This window comes from Ischnura elegans, chromosome 10 (assembly GCF_921293095.1).
Source record: "Ischnura elegans chromosome 10, ioIscEleg1.1, whole genome shotgun sequence".
NCBI lineage: Eukaryota > Metazoa > Arthropoda > Insecta > Odonata > Coenagrionidae > Ischnura > Ischnura elegans.
Window position 1 is genome coordinate 56,928,938 of NC_060255.1, and position 12,747 is coordinate 56,941,684.

The 12,747-nt window shown below is 38.6% G+C and overlaps 2 protein-coding genes across 5 annotated transcripts in view; one reads left to right on the plus strand and one right to left on the minus strand.

Moving 5' to 3' along the window:
* LOC124167326 (methylglutaconyl-CoA hydratase, mitochondrial) lies at window positions 1-1,276 on the minus strand. The gene has a single exon (XM_046545309.1). The coding sequence runs from the start codon at window positions 1,163-1,165 to the stop codon at window positions 242-244; it is 924 nt and encodes a 307-aa protein (XP_046401265.1). The 5' UTR covers window positions 1,166-1,276; the 3' UTR covers window positions 1-241.
* A 371-nt stretch (window positions 1,277-1,647) lies between these two features.
* Window positions 1,648-12,747, plus strand: part of LOC124167325 (sorting nexin-14-like) — a 48,221-nt gene continuing 37,121 nt past the window's right edge. For 2 of the 4 annotated variants that reach the window (XM_046545305.1, XM_046545308.1), the window contains exons 1-8: window positions 1,648-1,825; window positions 1,978-2,274; window positions 2,348-2,416; window positions 2,509-2,722; window positions 2,843-2,974; window positions 4,660-4,799; window positions 6,397-6,597; window positions 8,559-8,772. In XM_046545305.1, the coding sequence (XP_046401261.1) occupies window positions 2,162-2,274; window positions 2,348-2,416; window positions 2,509-2,722; window positions 2,843-2,974; window positions 4,660-4,799; window positions 6,397-6,597; window positions 8,559-8,772 (1,083 nt within the window). In that variant the 5' untranslated portion in view covers window positions 1,648-1,825; window positions 1,978-2,161. The other 2 variants (XM_046545307.1, XM_046545306.1) reach the window with 2 other exon arrangements.

Genomic DNA, 12,747 nt, shown 5'->3' on the forward strand with positions numbered 1-12,747 from the left:
TGGGTAGTATAAAACTTTAATCGAGTACAAAAATACATTCACAGATAAACTGCAATTAATATATGAGTCATGATTTGGCAGGTACATTTATATGACATTACCCACTTCAGGGAAAGTTCATATGGTTTACTTGCACATCTTATAATGTGACATAGAATTTAAAGTGACCACGTTTCCCTAAAATGCCGATTATTTTTCCTGAGGTCAAGAAAACCAGACCATGCAATTGTAAATGTTTTCCTTATTCCCCTTTATATTTGGGAGCTCTCTTCTCGACGAAGGCGTTTAATCCCTCCAGTCGATCTTTGGAATGCAAAAGCTGAGCATAACACGCCTCTTCAATCGAATAACCTACATTTATATCCACCTGTAGACCTTTGTCAATAGCAGTCTTAGCCAATTTCAAAGCTATCGGCCCATTTGATGCTATTTCCTCCGCTAGTTTTGCGGCTTTTGTGAACGCTGCATCATAGTTATCGTTCTGATTCACCACATGATTCACTACTCCCAACTGATGGGCTTGAATACCATCCAGTATTCTTCCAGTAAAAATCAATTCTTTCGCTATCGCAGGGCCAACAATTCTAGCAAGTCTCTGGGTGCCACCAGCTCCAGGTATTATTGCCAGTTTAGTTTCGACAAGGCCAATCTTTGCACTGTCGGACGCGATCCGAATGTCACAGGCCAGGGCCATTTCCAAACCACCTCCAAGAGCAGCCCCGTCAATTGCTGCTATCACAGGAACCGGAAGGGTCTCTAAGCGAGTAGTAAACGCACGTAATCTAGACACAAAAATGCCTACTTCGCTCGGTTTCATCGTTAACCTCTCTTTCAAGTCAGCACCAGCACAAAACACACGAGGAACGAGACTTCTTAAAATCACTACCCTTGTACTGGTGCTGGCGGAAACTCTATCCAAAGCATCATTGAACGCCGACACAAAGTTGGCGCTAAAGGCGTTTTTAGCTTCAGGTCTATTCATTCCAATGATGGCAAGTCCTTTGGTCAGTGCGTCGAACTCCACACTAACCTCATTACTTGTTTTCGATGCACTTAAAGTTGAAGCAGCATGTTTTCCTGAGTTTATTAAACAACGAGACTTGTTCCAATGGCTCCAGCAGGCCGTTGGAATCCCAAGGAATCTCATTTTTGGATTTATTCCCATTAATTTAGACAAAACTGCCGGCGAATCGGGATTAACAATTGGAAATATACGAACTTCCAATTACTTACGATAGCATACCATAAAATCGTTCGTCTGCTAATGAATTTGAATTTCGCGTCTTTTTTTTCACTTCGTAGACCCATAGAGGCGGGTATTGGGAACTTAATTTTACAAACAACTTCTAATTTCCTCCGTTAGGCGTTAGTGTTCATATTACCCTCTTAGCGTCGAGTGACCCATTTAAGTAATCTTTATGATAAAACAATATTTTTTGGTGGAAATTTTTATAAATCCAGATCCGAAGTTAAATTCTGGAAATGGCAGAATTCAAATGACATGGTCGCGAATAAAACTTCTAATTTAAGATATTAACCGCGATCGGAACGTGAAATGAACAATACGTCAGTGCTGCCTAGCCGATTTTCCTGAACTATTAGTAATTGCAATCAATCGCTGTACAAAAGATATCTTGTTGTACAAGAACCACCAGTCTTATTAATTATGTGTGATTCGTGTTGTTTATTCTGATATGTCCTGTCTGTATTGTGACACCTGAGCCTGGCCTTATCAATCGCGTCACTCACAAATCTTCTTGTGCGTAGTCTTCTGGGAACTAATCAGGAATGAACGATTTTTAATTGATTATAGTCGTGAAGGAAGGTAACAGTCTGGCTTCGAAAGCTACGAGTAGTGCATAGTTTTCACTTATGAATTGAAATGTCAACGCTTTGCATATCACTGTTTTTCGATAAAAATTCTGTTTTGTTTTTCATTATTATGACTGTCGGCGCATTTGCGTTATTACTCGACAGCTTTTACAGCTATGGTGATCCATGGGTTCTTCTTCGAGCTGCGCAGAAGTATCTTCAGGAGTTCCTATTTGCTTACAAGTCTGTGGAGTAAGCAGTCAGTAAATCTGAATGAGTCACTCACGTATCGCTTGGATTAACATGTGTTTTGTAGACCGAGTTTAAGTTTTCATCAAGCACTTGCACCATGGAAGAGGCGGAATGGCGAATCTTCGTTTTTAAAATATGGAATGATCCTTTGACTCGTTATTCATTCCTAACAGTATTGTTTTTGTCATCGCTTCTAGCTGCTCTATTTAGGTGAATTTTAAATTTGAATTCATGTTTACCATTTTCCCTAGATTTTTTACTGAAATCTTTCTCTTGCTCTTAGTCTGGTATCAGGTTTGCTCGTTCTCTCGGCATACACGGCAGGATTTTTTATTTTCAAGGCGATATTCAGGTAAATCCATTTTTGTGTTTGCTTCTCAGTGTCATTTTTTAACTGGCATTTGAGTGTTACTGTAATGTAGGTTTAATCTTTCATTATTATAGTGCAAAACCTGAGGCACCGGACTTTCTTCACGCTTTAGGATATTCTGCCCCAAAATTGTACGAACTGCCGTGCCCGTTGACTCCTACTCTCGCCTTCTGTTCCGTTTGTGGAGATGGAAAGTGTAAGCGCCATCGTCCCGCTATCCCGCCGTTTGCCAGTCAGCCCTGGCTAGGCTTGGATGTTCCATTAGAAGTTGATAAAGCTCTGGAAGACGTAAGTTATACATCTGTGTATGTATTCCTCGTGCATATTATGGCGTGAATAGTGGAGGTAATGTTCTTCTGCTTGATTAAAGGATTTAATTTTAGCTGAACTTTTGATGTCTGTTTTCAGTTTTTAAACCAGGCTCTTAACCAGTTTATATATAGTTGGTATGAAGATCTGTCCCAAGACGAAGATTTCGTTCAAGAGCTTCGTACATCTGTCCGCCATGCTATATGCATTTTCCTAAGGCGGTTGCTTAAGGTAAGTATTCTTAGTTCTTCTTTGTAATTTGCTGGACTTTTAATCCATTAAGAAGCTGCAGCTTTTAAAACGTATTGTCATTTCTCACAACCTTTCCATCCAGTCATCTGATTTAGCCATGAATGCTTGGAGGAGGTAAAGCACCACAGTAGAGATTACCTGGCTTAATAGCAAGAAGTCCCTGATTCAAGTCATGTTGACATTCTTCGTTAAAACTTTCCTGGGTACTCGTCATGTTATATAAAAAATTTTGGGCTATGTCGCCGCGTCAATTTTTGGGTGGCTCCAATGTTTCCCGACCGATGCTGGTCGCTTTCACAAGGGATTCTTAAGAGGTGGGATTTTAAATTCATATATATAGGTATTCGTGTCAGGGGGTGAGGGGAGGGGAGCGTGATTTTGGAGGAGTAGGTTGTTGATTGTTTTTGCTGATAACTGGTAGCCAAGTACGACTAATTTTAATGCCGGTGTCCCTGTTGAAATTGGTCTTCTCCTCTTTAGATATTTTTATGCTTCTCTGATGGGTCTCTGTTTAAAACCTTGTACTTTGGCACCGATCTGCCAGTTTTGCTGATGTGATTCTTCCCACAGGTCTGGCAAGGAATTCTGTAGACCCCTTCGACTTGTAGTGAAGTTCTATTGAGGACTTTAGTGACCAGAACAACTTTGCCAAATAGAGGCGGAAGCTAGAGGCCTTTTTGATGACTTCATTAAATGTTCGATAGGTAACTCTGTCGTCGAATCCATTTCCCCATAGAATGGCTTCTAGCTATAGCGGAAAGTTTCCTTCATTTGATAGGGTATTAATAATCCTTATTTAACCGAAGCGCTACCTGCTAGCAGGGTACTCTGCTACCTGATAGCAGCCTGCATTGTATCGGCGCTCATGGCCTCGCACCAAGGTGGCTTCACATGGCGGCAGCTGGAACCAGAATGACGTCACACGGGCTTTTCCCAGCATTCGTACTTAGCTGGTGTGTTTTTGCATGCTTGAAAATTTTCACTTTTCATTTAATCATGAAAAATAGATATCATCATTTAAAAATCTAAAAGCATGAAGTAAATACTCGAGGGGCAATAATCTTTCGATGTAGGCAATTTAAAAAAATAGAAAGCACCCCATTGTGTCAAAATTGGGAAAAACCAGCATTGTCTGGAAAAACCTTAAAATTACGTATTTCTTTGTCTCAGAAATCTTTACAATTTTCACCTATTCACTTGCGATTTGAATATAGAAAGGAGGGTAGTGTACAAAAGTTTCGCATAAATAAGTATGAGCCATGCAACGGACTACTTGAATTACTCAGAATACGCGGCTGGGTCAGAAGACAGTAGGTTGTCGCGGGTGACGAAAAGGTATTCCGTGCCTGCGTCAATGACTATGGTGGTTAACTGCTGTGTATACAGCAAGCTGAAATTCTCAGGCATTAGAACAACGTATCAACTTTGAAAACAATATCATTACATGAATTTCATACTGACCTCAACAGCTCTGTAACCGAAACTACTCCACATTCATAATGCGACTCGAAACATTTGAGTACCAAAGACTTGACTCGATTTTGAGTACTCACACATCCCTAAAATAAATGGATATCCATTGATTATTTCCTTCAGTGGGTTATGTAAATTCTAGTGCATAATTGTGTATAGATTGCGTACGTTTATCAAATGTTCCATTTCAGGTGAACATTCCGGTGGTGATCACAGAAAAATTTGTCCCCATTGCTTTATGCCACATTGAAGACTATATGTGCAGCATTCGTGAAGCAGAGAGAATTCAGCAGACGAAGCAGCAGAAGCATAGGAAAGGCAATGAGAAAAGGTATCTTTAATTATGCAGAACAATAAACTTTCCTTAAATTTCCTTTTTTATTTTTTCAATGAAATAAAGCTGAAAAGCTTATAACATTCCATTCTCATTTAATACAAGTTTTATCAAAAGACTTAGTCTCTTTTGTATCTTCACTTGGAGGTTCCTCTCCTTACCTTCCTTTAGCATTTCCTTTTCCTCTGTCCATTTCATCTTCTCCATACCCACATCTCTAATTCCTCCAGTCTTTTCTCATAGCCTTTCTTCAGGGTTCATCTTTCCGCAGAGCAAATTGCTACCATCCGAATCAGGCCCCTAACTCTTCGTTAGTCTTTTCCTTATACTCATTCTTAACAATCCTCTTATTAGCACTTTCTTAGTCATGAGCACCTCCTTTGCTAATGGTATTCTCTTCCCGATTTCCTTACTGCTGTGTCCGTTTTCTTCTCGAGTACAACCCAATTGTTCAGCTATCCTCCTGCTTAAGTTTGGACTACCTACTTTCATCTTGAGCGTCACAGTCCTAGCTTGCAATGTATAATAAAACCAAGTATCCTCTTGTATGTATATAAATCACAAGAAGGCCAAAGATGTTCAGTTTTAAAAAGCATCACAAGCTAGAAATGTGAGGTTTAAGATGAAAGTAGGTGGTCAAAACTTAGCTAACTTAAATTTGATGTGCATACATGTATATTTTTAACATATACCTTCTGCTTTCTGGGCAGTTTCTCAGACCACCAAGCTACCAAAGTTACTTCAATTGCCAGTATGTTCGGCAGTGGGTTTTATGCACCCAAGTGCCCCAGATGTAGCCCAATTCATTAGCCAATAGATGGCTACATATGTATTGATTTATTACATTCTACGTCTTCTGATCCCCATGTGCCTTGCCCCCCAATCATTCCACAGTTCCTCATCTAATCTTCTTTCAACCATTTCTTTCTGTACCTCATGTATCCAGCTTTTCATGAGCATGCCTCTCCTATGTCTTCCACTGCAGCATTGGTTTCAAAAGTCTGTCATTTCCCATTAGTTTCACTTATTGTCATTAGAGTAAAATTTGTATGCATAGAAGCAGTGTCATATTAATGGGGGAATGAGGGGGATTCCCTCCCTCAAAGCCCCGGAGAAATAATTTTTTTTAAGCTTTTGTCTAGTTTTGACGTGTAATAACTGCATCTTCTTGAAGTTGAAATATTTAGTGCCAAAATGATGTAAAATTTATTTCCAGGCATGTCATTTTTTTCAAAAATTTTCTCGGAAACTATATAATTCTGGCAGATTTATCAAAGAATGCAGACTTCTGAAAGTCTTAACGTCTAAGCAATGTATTAACCTAAAAACATGTTTATTGGAATCTTTGTGTAAAAGTCAGTTACCTCAACTTCTCGTTTTCAATTGCATAAAAAATTTTAGAATTCATTCTAATGGAGTGGATATCTGAGTAAATAAATTTTCCCGTTGCCTGGGGGAGGATGGGGGTCTGCCATCCCAGGCCATCCCATTCCCCCCCAAAGCATATCCCAAGTTATGCCACTGCATAGAAGAATATATGTTAAGTTATATTGCTTAGTGATTGTTGTCCCTACACTTTTTATGTGTGCTACAGCTTGTTTGATGACATCCATTGTCATGGAGGAGCAGATGGTCGTGGATTGAACCCTTTGGAAGAGGGAGCACTTAAACTTCTCCTTGAGGGTGGTCGTCTACATCCTGCAACTCGTTCGCGGGAATGCGAACTTGAATATCTTCGGCAGCTTACCTCAAAACTTTTGCCTCATCTTTTACCACCTTTGCAGTTACAGTGCAAGTAAGTGGATTTTTTAAAAATATATGCCTGTGAATGCGGAATGGTTTGCATGCGCAGTAGAAGTGAGTGAAAAGTTATTGCTTTGAAATTTGATTATAATAGTCAAAAACTATATAATTCTGGCTGATTTATCAAAGAATGCAGACTTCTGAAAGTCATAACGTCTAAGCAATTTATTAACCTAAAAAAATGTTTATTGGAATCTTTGTCTAAAAGTCAGTTACCTCAACTTCTCGTTTTCAATTGCGTCAAAAATTTTAGAATTCATTCTCATGGAGTGGATATCTAAACACAAGTTTTTATGTAGTGAATAAAATAATTACCTTTCAATGCTTGGAAATACAATAATTTTTCTTGAAAACTCCTGAAAAGCATGGAATTTGTATTCCGCAATGGAGAATTTGTTACCTGCCCAGTTCCTTAGATTCTCTAATGCATGGATGTGGGTGTATCTATATAATATAAGTTTCTTAGATCATTGAGATGGAACTTTCCATCAAATACTGGTTACTGAAGAATTAAATAGCAATTTCTCACTCTTTTGAATTATTTAACACGTTGACCAAAATGATGTTTCAATATGTACTTTTTGTGTTGCTAAACTCTGCAGGAACAAGTGACTCTGTACGCAGTCATGCGCACAGGTGAAAAGTTAAATACACTAATGGATGAAGTTCGCCATTAAAAAATATTTGACTTAGCCAGGATTCGAACCTGGATCTCCCGATTAAATCGGTAAATCTGGGGAATCTGAACTCCGAAATCAGGAGATCCGGGTTGAACCCCGGCTTAGTCAAATATTTTTTTCATGGCGAACTTCTTCCGTTGGTGTATTTAATCTTGTGTTGCTCTCTGCAAAATATATGCCTTACAATCCAATTTTTTCTGCCGGTGCTCATGTCTACTCTATCCTTCCCCATCTTTTATGATATTCCCATGGAGACTGTAATATTCCATTCATCCCATTCTGCCCCACTCCTCTCCATTACAGTTATAAGGTGTAATAAAGAAGATGTTTGCACTTGCAGTAATAATGGTGGTGTCATAGAGACGTATTTTGGGTGGTGTGCAGCATGTGCAAGCGTACATGTCAATGGTCTCATCAGTGCAAATAAGTCTCCAACTATTACAGATGTAAGTTCCGAGGTTTCCTTCCGCATCAGCTTGTTTGTGGACAACAGTTTCGCTGGCTATCCTGCCAGCGTCTTCAGGTCGAAGGTGTCGGCTGTCGGTTGATGCCGTGGCCGTGGAAATTTGAGGAAAAGAAACTTTTAGTTAAGGAGTGCCGATACTTCCCAGGACAAATCAGGGAAGCAATAGCAATCCAAAAAACACCATTGAATTTCAATGGAGAAGATGGATACTTCCTTCACAGTGCGTGGAAAAGAGTAATCAAATAGAGAGCCAATCAGAGAGAAGCGCCCAGTCAGACAGCCAATCACAGTGCAGCTCCCATCCAGCCTACAGGATATAAGCGAGGCAGAAACCGACAGCCTACACCTTCGACCTGAAGACGCTGGCAGGATAGCCAGCAAAACTGTTGTCCACAAACAAGCTGACGCGGAAGAAAACCCTGGAGAAATGCAGAGATCAAACCATCGCCGCGGAAACCTACGTTCTAACGTAAGTTCCAAAAATTAAGAATTGAAGAATTAAGGTTAAATATCGAGTATGCTTCTTAGTACTGAATATATTCTGGGAGATTCATGACCTTATTTTCGGCCGACTTGGCATCGGTGCCGCAGACTAGCTTTCAGTGTGCACTGCTCACATCTCTGATGCGAATGCATGACAATGAACTCAGCAGACTTGGAAATGACAGTGGGTTTAAAGCAGTCATCTCTTTTAATCATTTTAATGAGTGTTGAATTGCTATTTCATTCAACTCTGGTCAGTACCATCATTGGTTGGGTCCACATTTAGCCATTGACTTGACCCTCTATCTTACGTTTCTCTTTCAGGAATTGGTGTGCTTTGGTCCGTGAGCTTTTGAGTGGCTGGGTCCTCCTTCCTGCCTTGGACGCCCTTGCTGACCCTAACTCTATCAACTACCTCTTGCTCTTGGCCGTCACCACCACTGGCAGCAGTAGCAAAGACGTCTCGACTCAGAAAGTGTCTCTGTTGGCAAATTTCTCATCACCATCTCTACCAATAGGAAGGGCAGCTGTTAAATCTGTGAGATTCAGTTCCTCATAGTTTTTATTAATGCCAGTAACTATTTCAGGTCATGGAGCTTCTACCTAGATCCTAGGATTTTAGGTTTAGATTTACTATGTAATTCAGAAATAGGGTCTTCGGTATGATCCATTTATTATATATTTCTATTATTGTGACTCAATAGAATGTTGTAAAGAAAATAGTTCTTGAACTAAGAAAGATATAGGACTGTGCTAGCCTTGCCTTTTCAAGATGTGAGAGTGATAAAAATACTACTACAGTAAAACCTCTTTACATCGTAATGGAGGGGACCAAAATTTGGGCAATTTGATGTATGGAGGTTCACTATAGAGAGGTTTTAGTGGTAGGCACCATTTTTTCATATCCTTGGGAAATGAAAGGTGCTACTGTCTTTTAAGCCATTATAATAATATATTTAAATGTATAGGTATGCATAAGTGCAATTTAATGGTTACACAAAGGGAAAAGTAAATTGTTCAAGAGGCCTTTTTACAAAATAAATTAGTCAATGGGTTTGCTTAAAATTTTTTTCAAACTCTTTCGAAATAATGTTTTCAATTCCACGAGCACTTTTTAATGCCATTTTCACTGTAAATAAATCACTGGCTGTTTTCGTAAATGCCTTTTGACCTATGAAATAATTCCCTGGTCTAAGGGTTGTAATTTACTAATAGTGTTTGGAGGAAAGAACAATAGTTTTATATTTCTAAACATAATTTCTTCATCCTCATATTTAACTGCCTGAGTTATTTTATTTGTGCAGCCTAGCCAGTTTCTTCTGTTTTTCCTCGGTTGTTTAAAATAGATGTGAGGGTGAATGATGGTATTCCAAAGGTCACTGCCTTCTGCCTGTCCTCGTTGATGGCTAGGAAAATTGCTAATTATGTGGTAATGTCAAGTAGTCGCCTTCTTTTATTTCTCGAATCCATCATCAGCCTATGATTAATTAAGTAATTTTCATATTTTTTCATATTTATGGCAAATAATTGAAAATACTCCTTTTTATATCTTTTAGAATTGATGTATCATTCTTATAACATGTGACTTGTTAAAGATTATTTAAAAAAATAAACACGCGACTACCGCAAAAAATAGACAAAAAATTGAGCGTAATTTTGAAAATTTTGTTGAATTCCCTCTCTCCAAAATACAATGCACGTAGCGTTCCGAAGAAAAACTCTGTCGAGGGCACACAGAAACGCTAGGTCCGCGAAAGGACGTGATTTCCCAGTGAGAATGCTGGGCTAACTATTTCAGAATGCGGCGGCGACGGTAAAAAATTTCATTGCCCTACCGCGTATCAGCTAATTAGCTGCCTCCTTCACCTAAAACTGCCGCGCATGGATTGATGTTCGTTCAGTATTGCTAGAAATTGACGTCCCGGACTCCCGATGGAATAGTCAGATTTCGCGGCAAAAATACGCAGGCAAGACATATGACTGTCGCTAAGCGCAATAAATTTTAAACTACGATCGTTCACGAAAGCATCGAAAAAATTACCAAGGCGGTAGTAAGAAAGTGCTACACCGGGAAATATGGGAATAATATAATTGCGAAACCGTATTTGATTTATTTCAAGTCGCGGAAAATTCTCGAAATATTTTAATTTTAGAAGCGGCAGTAGCAATGCGGTCGAGTAATTCAGTCTCCATGGATGGGAGTGAAGTTAGTTGAAATATTTCCGTCAGCTAGTGATTATAGGCTGCGCTGGTCGCCTCTTTTATTAACTGAACATAGTATGTAGGCACTTACAAGAAAATAAAGCCATCAGTAAAAGAAAGCGAGTGTTATCGCGCGGTTTTGACCGTGATTCGAGAGAAAACGATGTGTTCTGTCTTCATTTACCGTCACTTAATATTATTAGGATAGTTGGATGCCCTAATTAATGGTTAACGTGAAAATTATTTAAGGTGTATAAGAAAAAAATAAGCGTGAAACAGTTATCGCTGAAAATGTCATTCCATGTAGGTAATCGCGGCTGCATTAATGGTCTCTAGTTGTCTCGGTACGATTTGCGGAGGTAGTTAGGCCGCCTCGGGGCTGTCTTGTTGGTACGATGTATGGAGGTTTTACGAGATAAAGAGGTTCACTAAATAGAGGTTTTCCTATAAATTTACATGTAAATCTGACGGGACCAGAGGGTTGGTACGAAGTATGGAGGTTTACGATGTAAAGAGGTTCACTACATAGAGGTTTTACTGTATTAAAATTTAATGCAAATTAACAATTTATTCAATGTCACCCAAATGCTAATATTTTTCATACGTGAAATTGCATCGATTGGAAAAAAGGATAATTGAAGGTGAATGTGAAAATTGAAGGACTTCATCCTTTACCTTCATAAAAAGCATTTTCCCAAGGATAATGAGCTGCCATTAAATCGAGCATCTACTGTACATACATACAGTGGACTCAAGTTATTGTGAAGTTTACAGGACTGAAAAACCGGAGGTTTGTAATATCGAAGTTCGTATGAAAATTTCTTTTAGGAATCACCGCAAAAAAACATACTTCATCAAAATTTCTTGTCTCTTCAATCTCCTGTATATCGAGTTGCACTGCGGAATAGCTTCAGAGTCAAGTGTATGGTACACGCGATTAAATGACGCGTAATCATATAAAAACTGGCACATTCGTTTGATTTTATCCATAGAAGACCTAACCCAGGATAGTGGAAAACTATTCCATGATCAAAATTCTGATCAGCTATGTCATTTATTTAGATATATTGCCGTCTCCAATGCCATTGTCCCTAGTTCCTGAGCTTTGAGTGACAACGAGCATTGAAATTAGTTATTGTGGGATAGTGTCAGTGTATCACATCTGAAAATCTACTTGAAAATCATGTTTTTATGTGAAATTACTTTAATAATGTTTGCATGTGAGGTTCTTATTGTTGTTTTGCATCCATGATATTAGACGGTCTCCAGCTTCACCTGGTGGAAGTTATTGACATTACTCATGATGAAAGATAGTTGTTTAATTTCTGCCCTTTTTTATAATATTTTACTGTGGTTTCAACTCCTTTGGAAGCTATATTTACAGACATTTCAAGGTGATGAACACAGAGTAGAAACCGTGATGATGATAAGATCTAGATATGATGATAACATGTGGTCTTGAAATGATGGCCCTTTGATTAAAAAAAAAATGTATGAAAGAGCTTATTATCTTTCATTTGGGAACATTCGAGCATTACCTAACCTCAATTTTGGATATATTTTTACCCTTCCCCCCCTCCCTCCCCATGTAATAAAATACAGTAAAACCTCTTTACATCGTAATGGAGGGGACCAAACTTTGGGCAATTCGATGTATGGAGAGAGGTTTTAGTGATAGGCACCATTTTTTCGTATCCTTTGGAAATGAAAGGCACTACTGTCTTTTAAACCATTATATTTATGTGTTTAAACAAACATGCATGCATTAGTGAACATATATTTATTATTTAATAATTTCAGAAAGCGAGCGCTATTGCATGATTTTTACCATGATTTGAGAGAAAACAATGTGATCTCTCTTAATTTTACCGTCACTTTAAATGAAAGGATAGTTGGACACCTTTTTTCTTATTTACTGTTAGGTATGCTCTCATGTGGAACAAAATGGCCGCAACTAATGATTAACGTGAAAATTACAGCATATTAAAGGTGTATAAGAAAAAAATAAGCGTGAAACATTTATCGCTAAAAATGTCATTCCATGTACAGTGAGTCCTCGTTTAACGTCACTTACCATTCCTGAAAAATGTGACGATAAACGAAATGATGTTAATCGAAGCACAATATCCCATAAGAAACAATGTAAAAAGTGAATATCGGCTCCTACACCTCACAATTCCTACGCGAAAAAATTTTTGCGTATCATATTTGGGCCATTTCTTACGATGGGAATGCCAAACTATGGCATAAACACGAGTCCCTGTCTTCATTGACGGCAATACCAGCAGCGATGTACATCCTTCTCCATTTT

Excerpts from the sequence above, each read along its gene's own strand:
- LOC124167326 (XM_046545309.1), bottom strand. The coding sequence starts at position 1,165 with ATGGGAATAAATCCAAAAATGAGATTCCTTGGGATTCCAACGGCCTGC.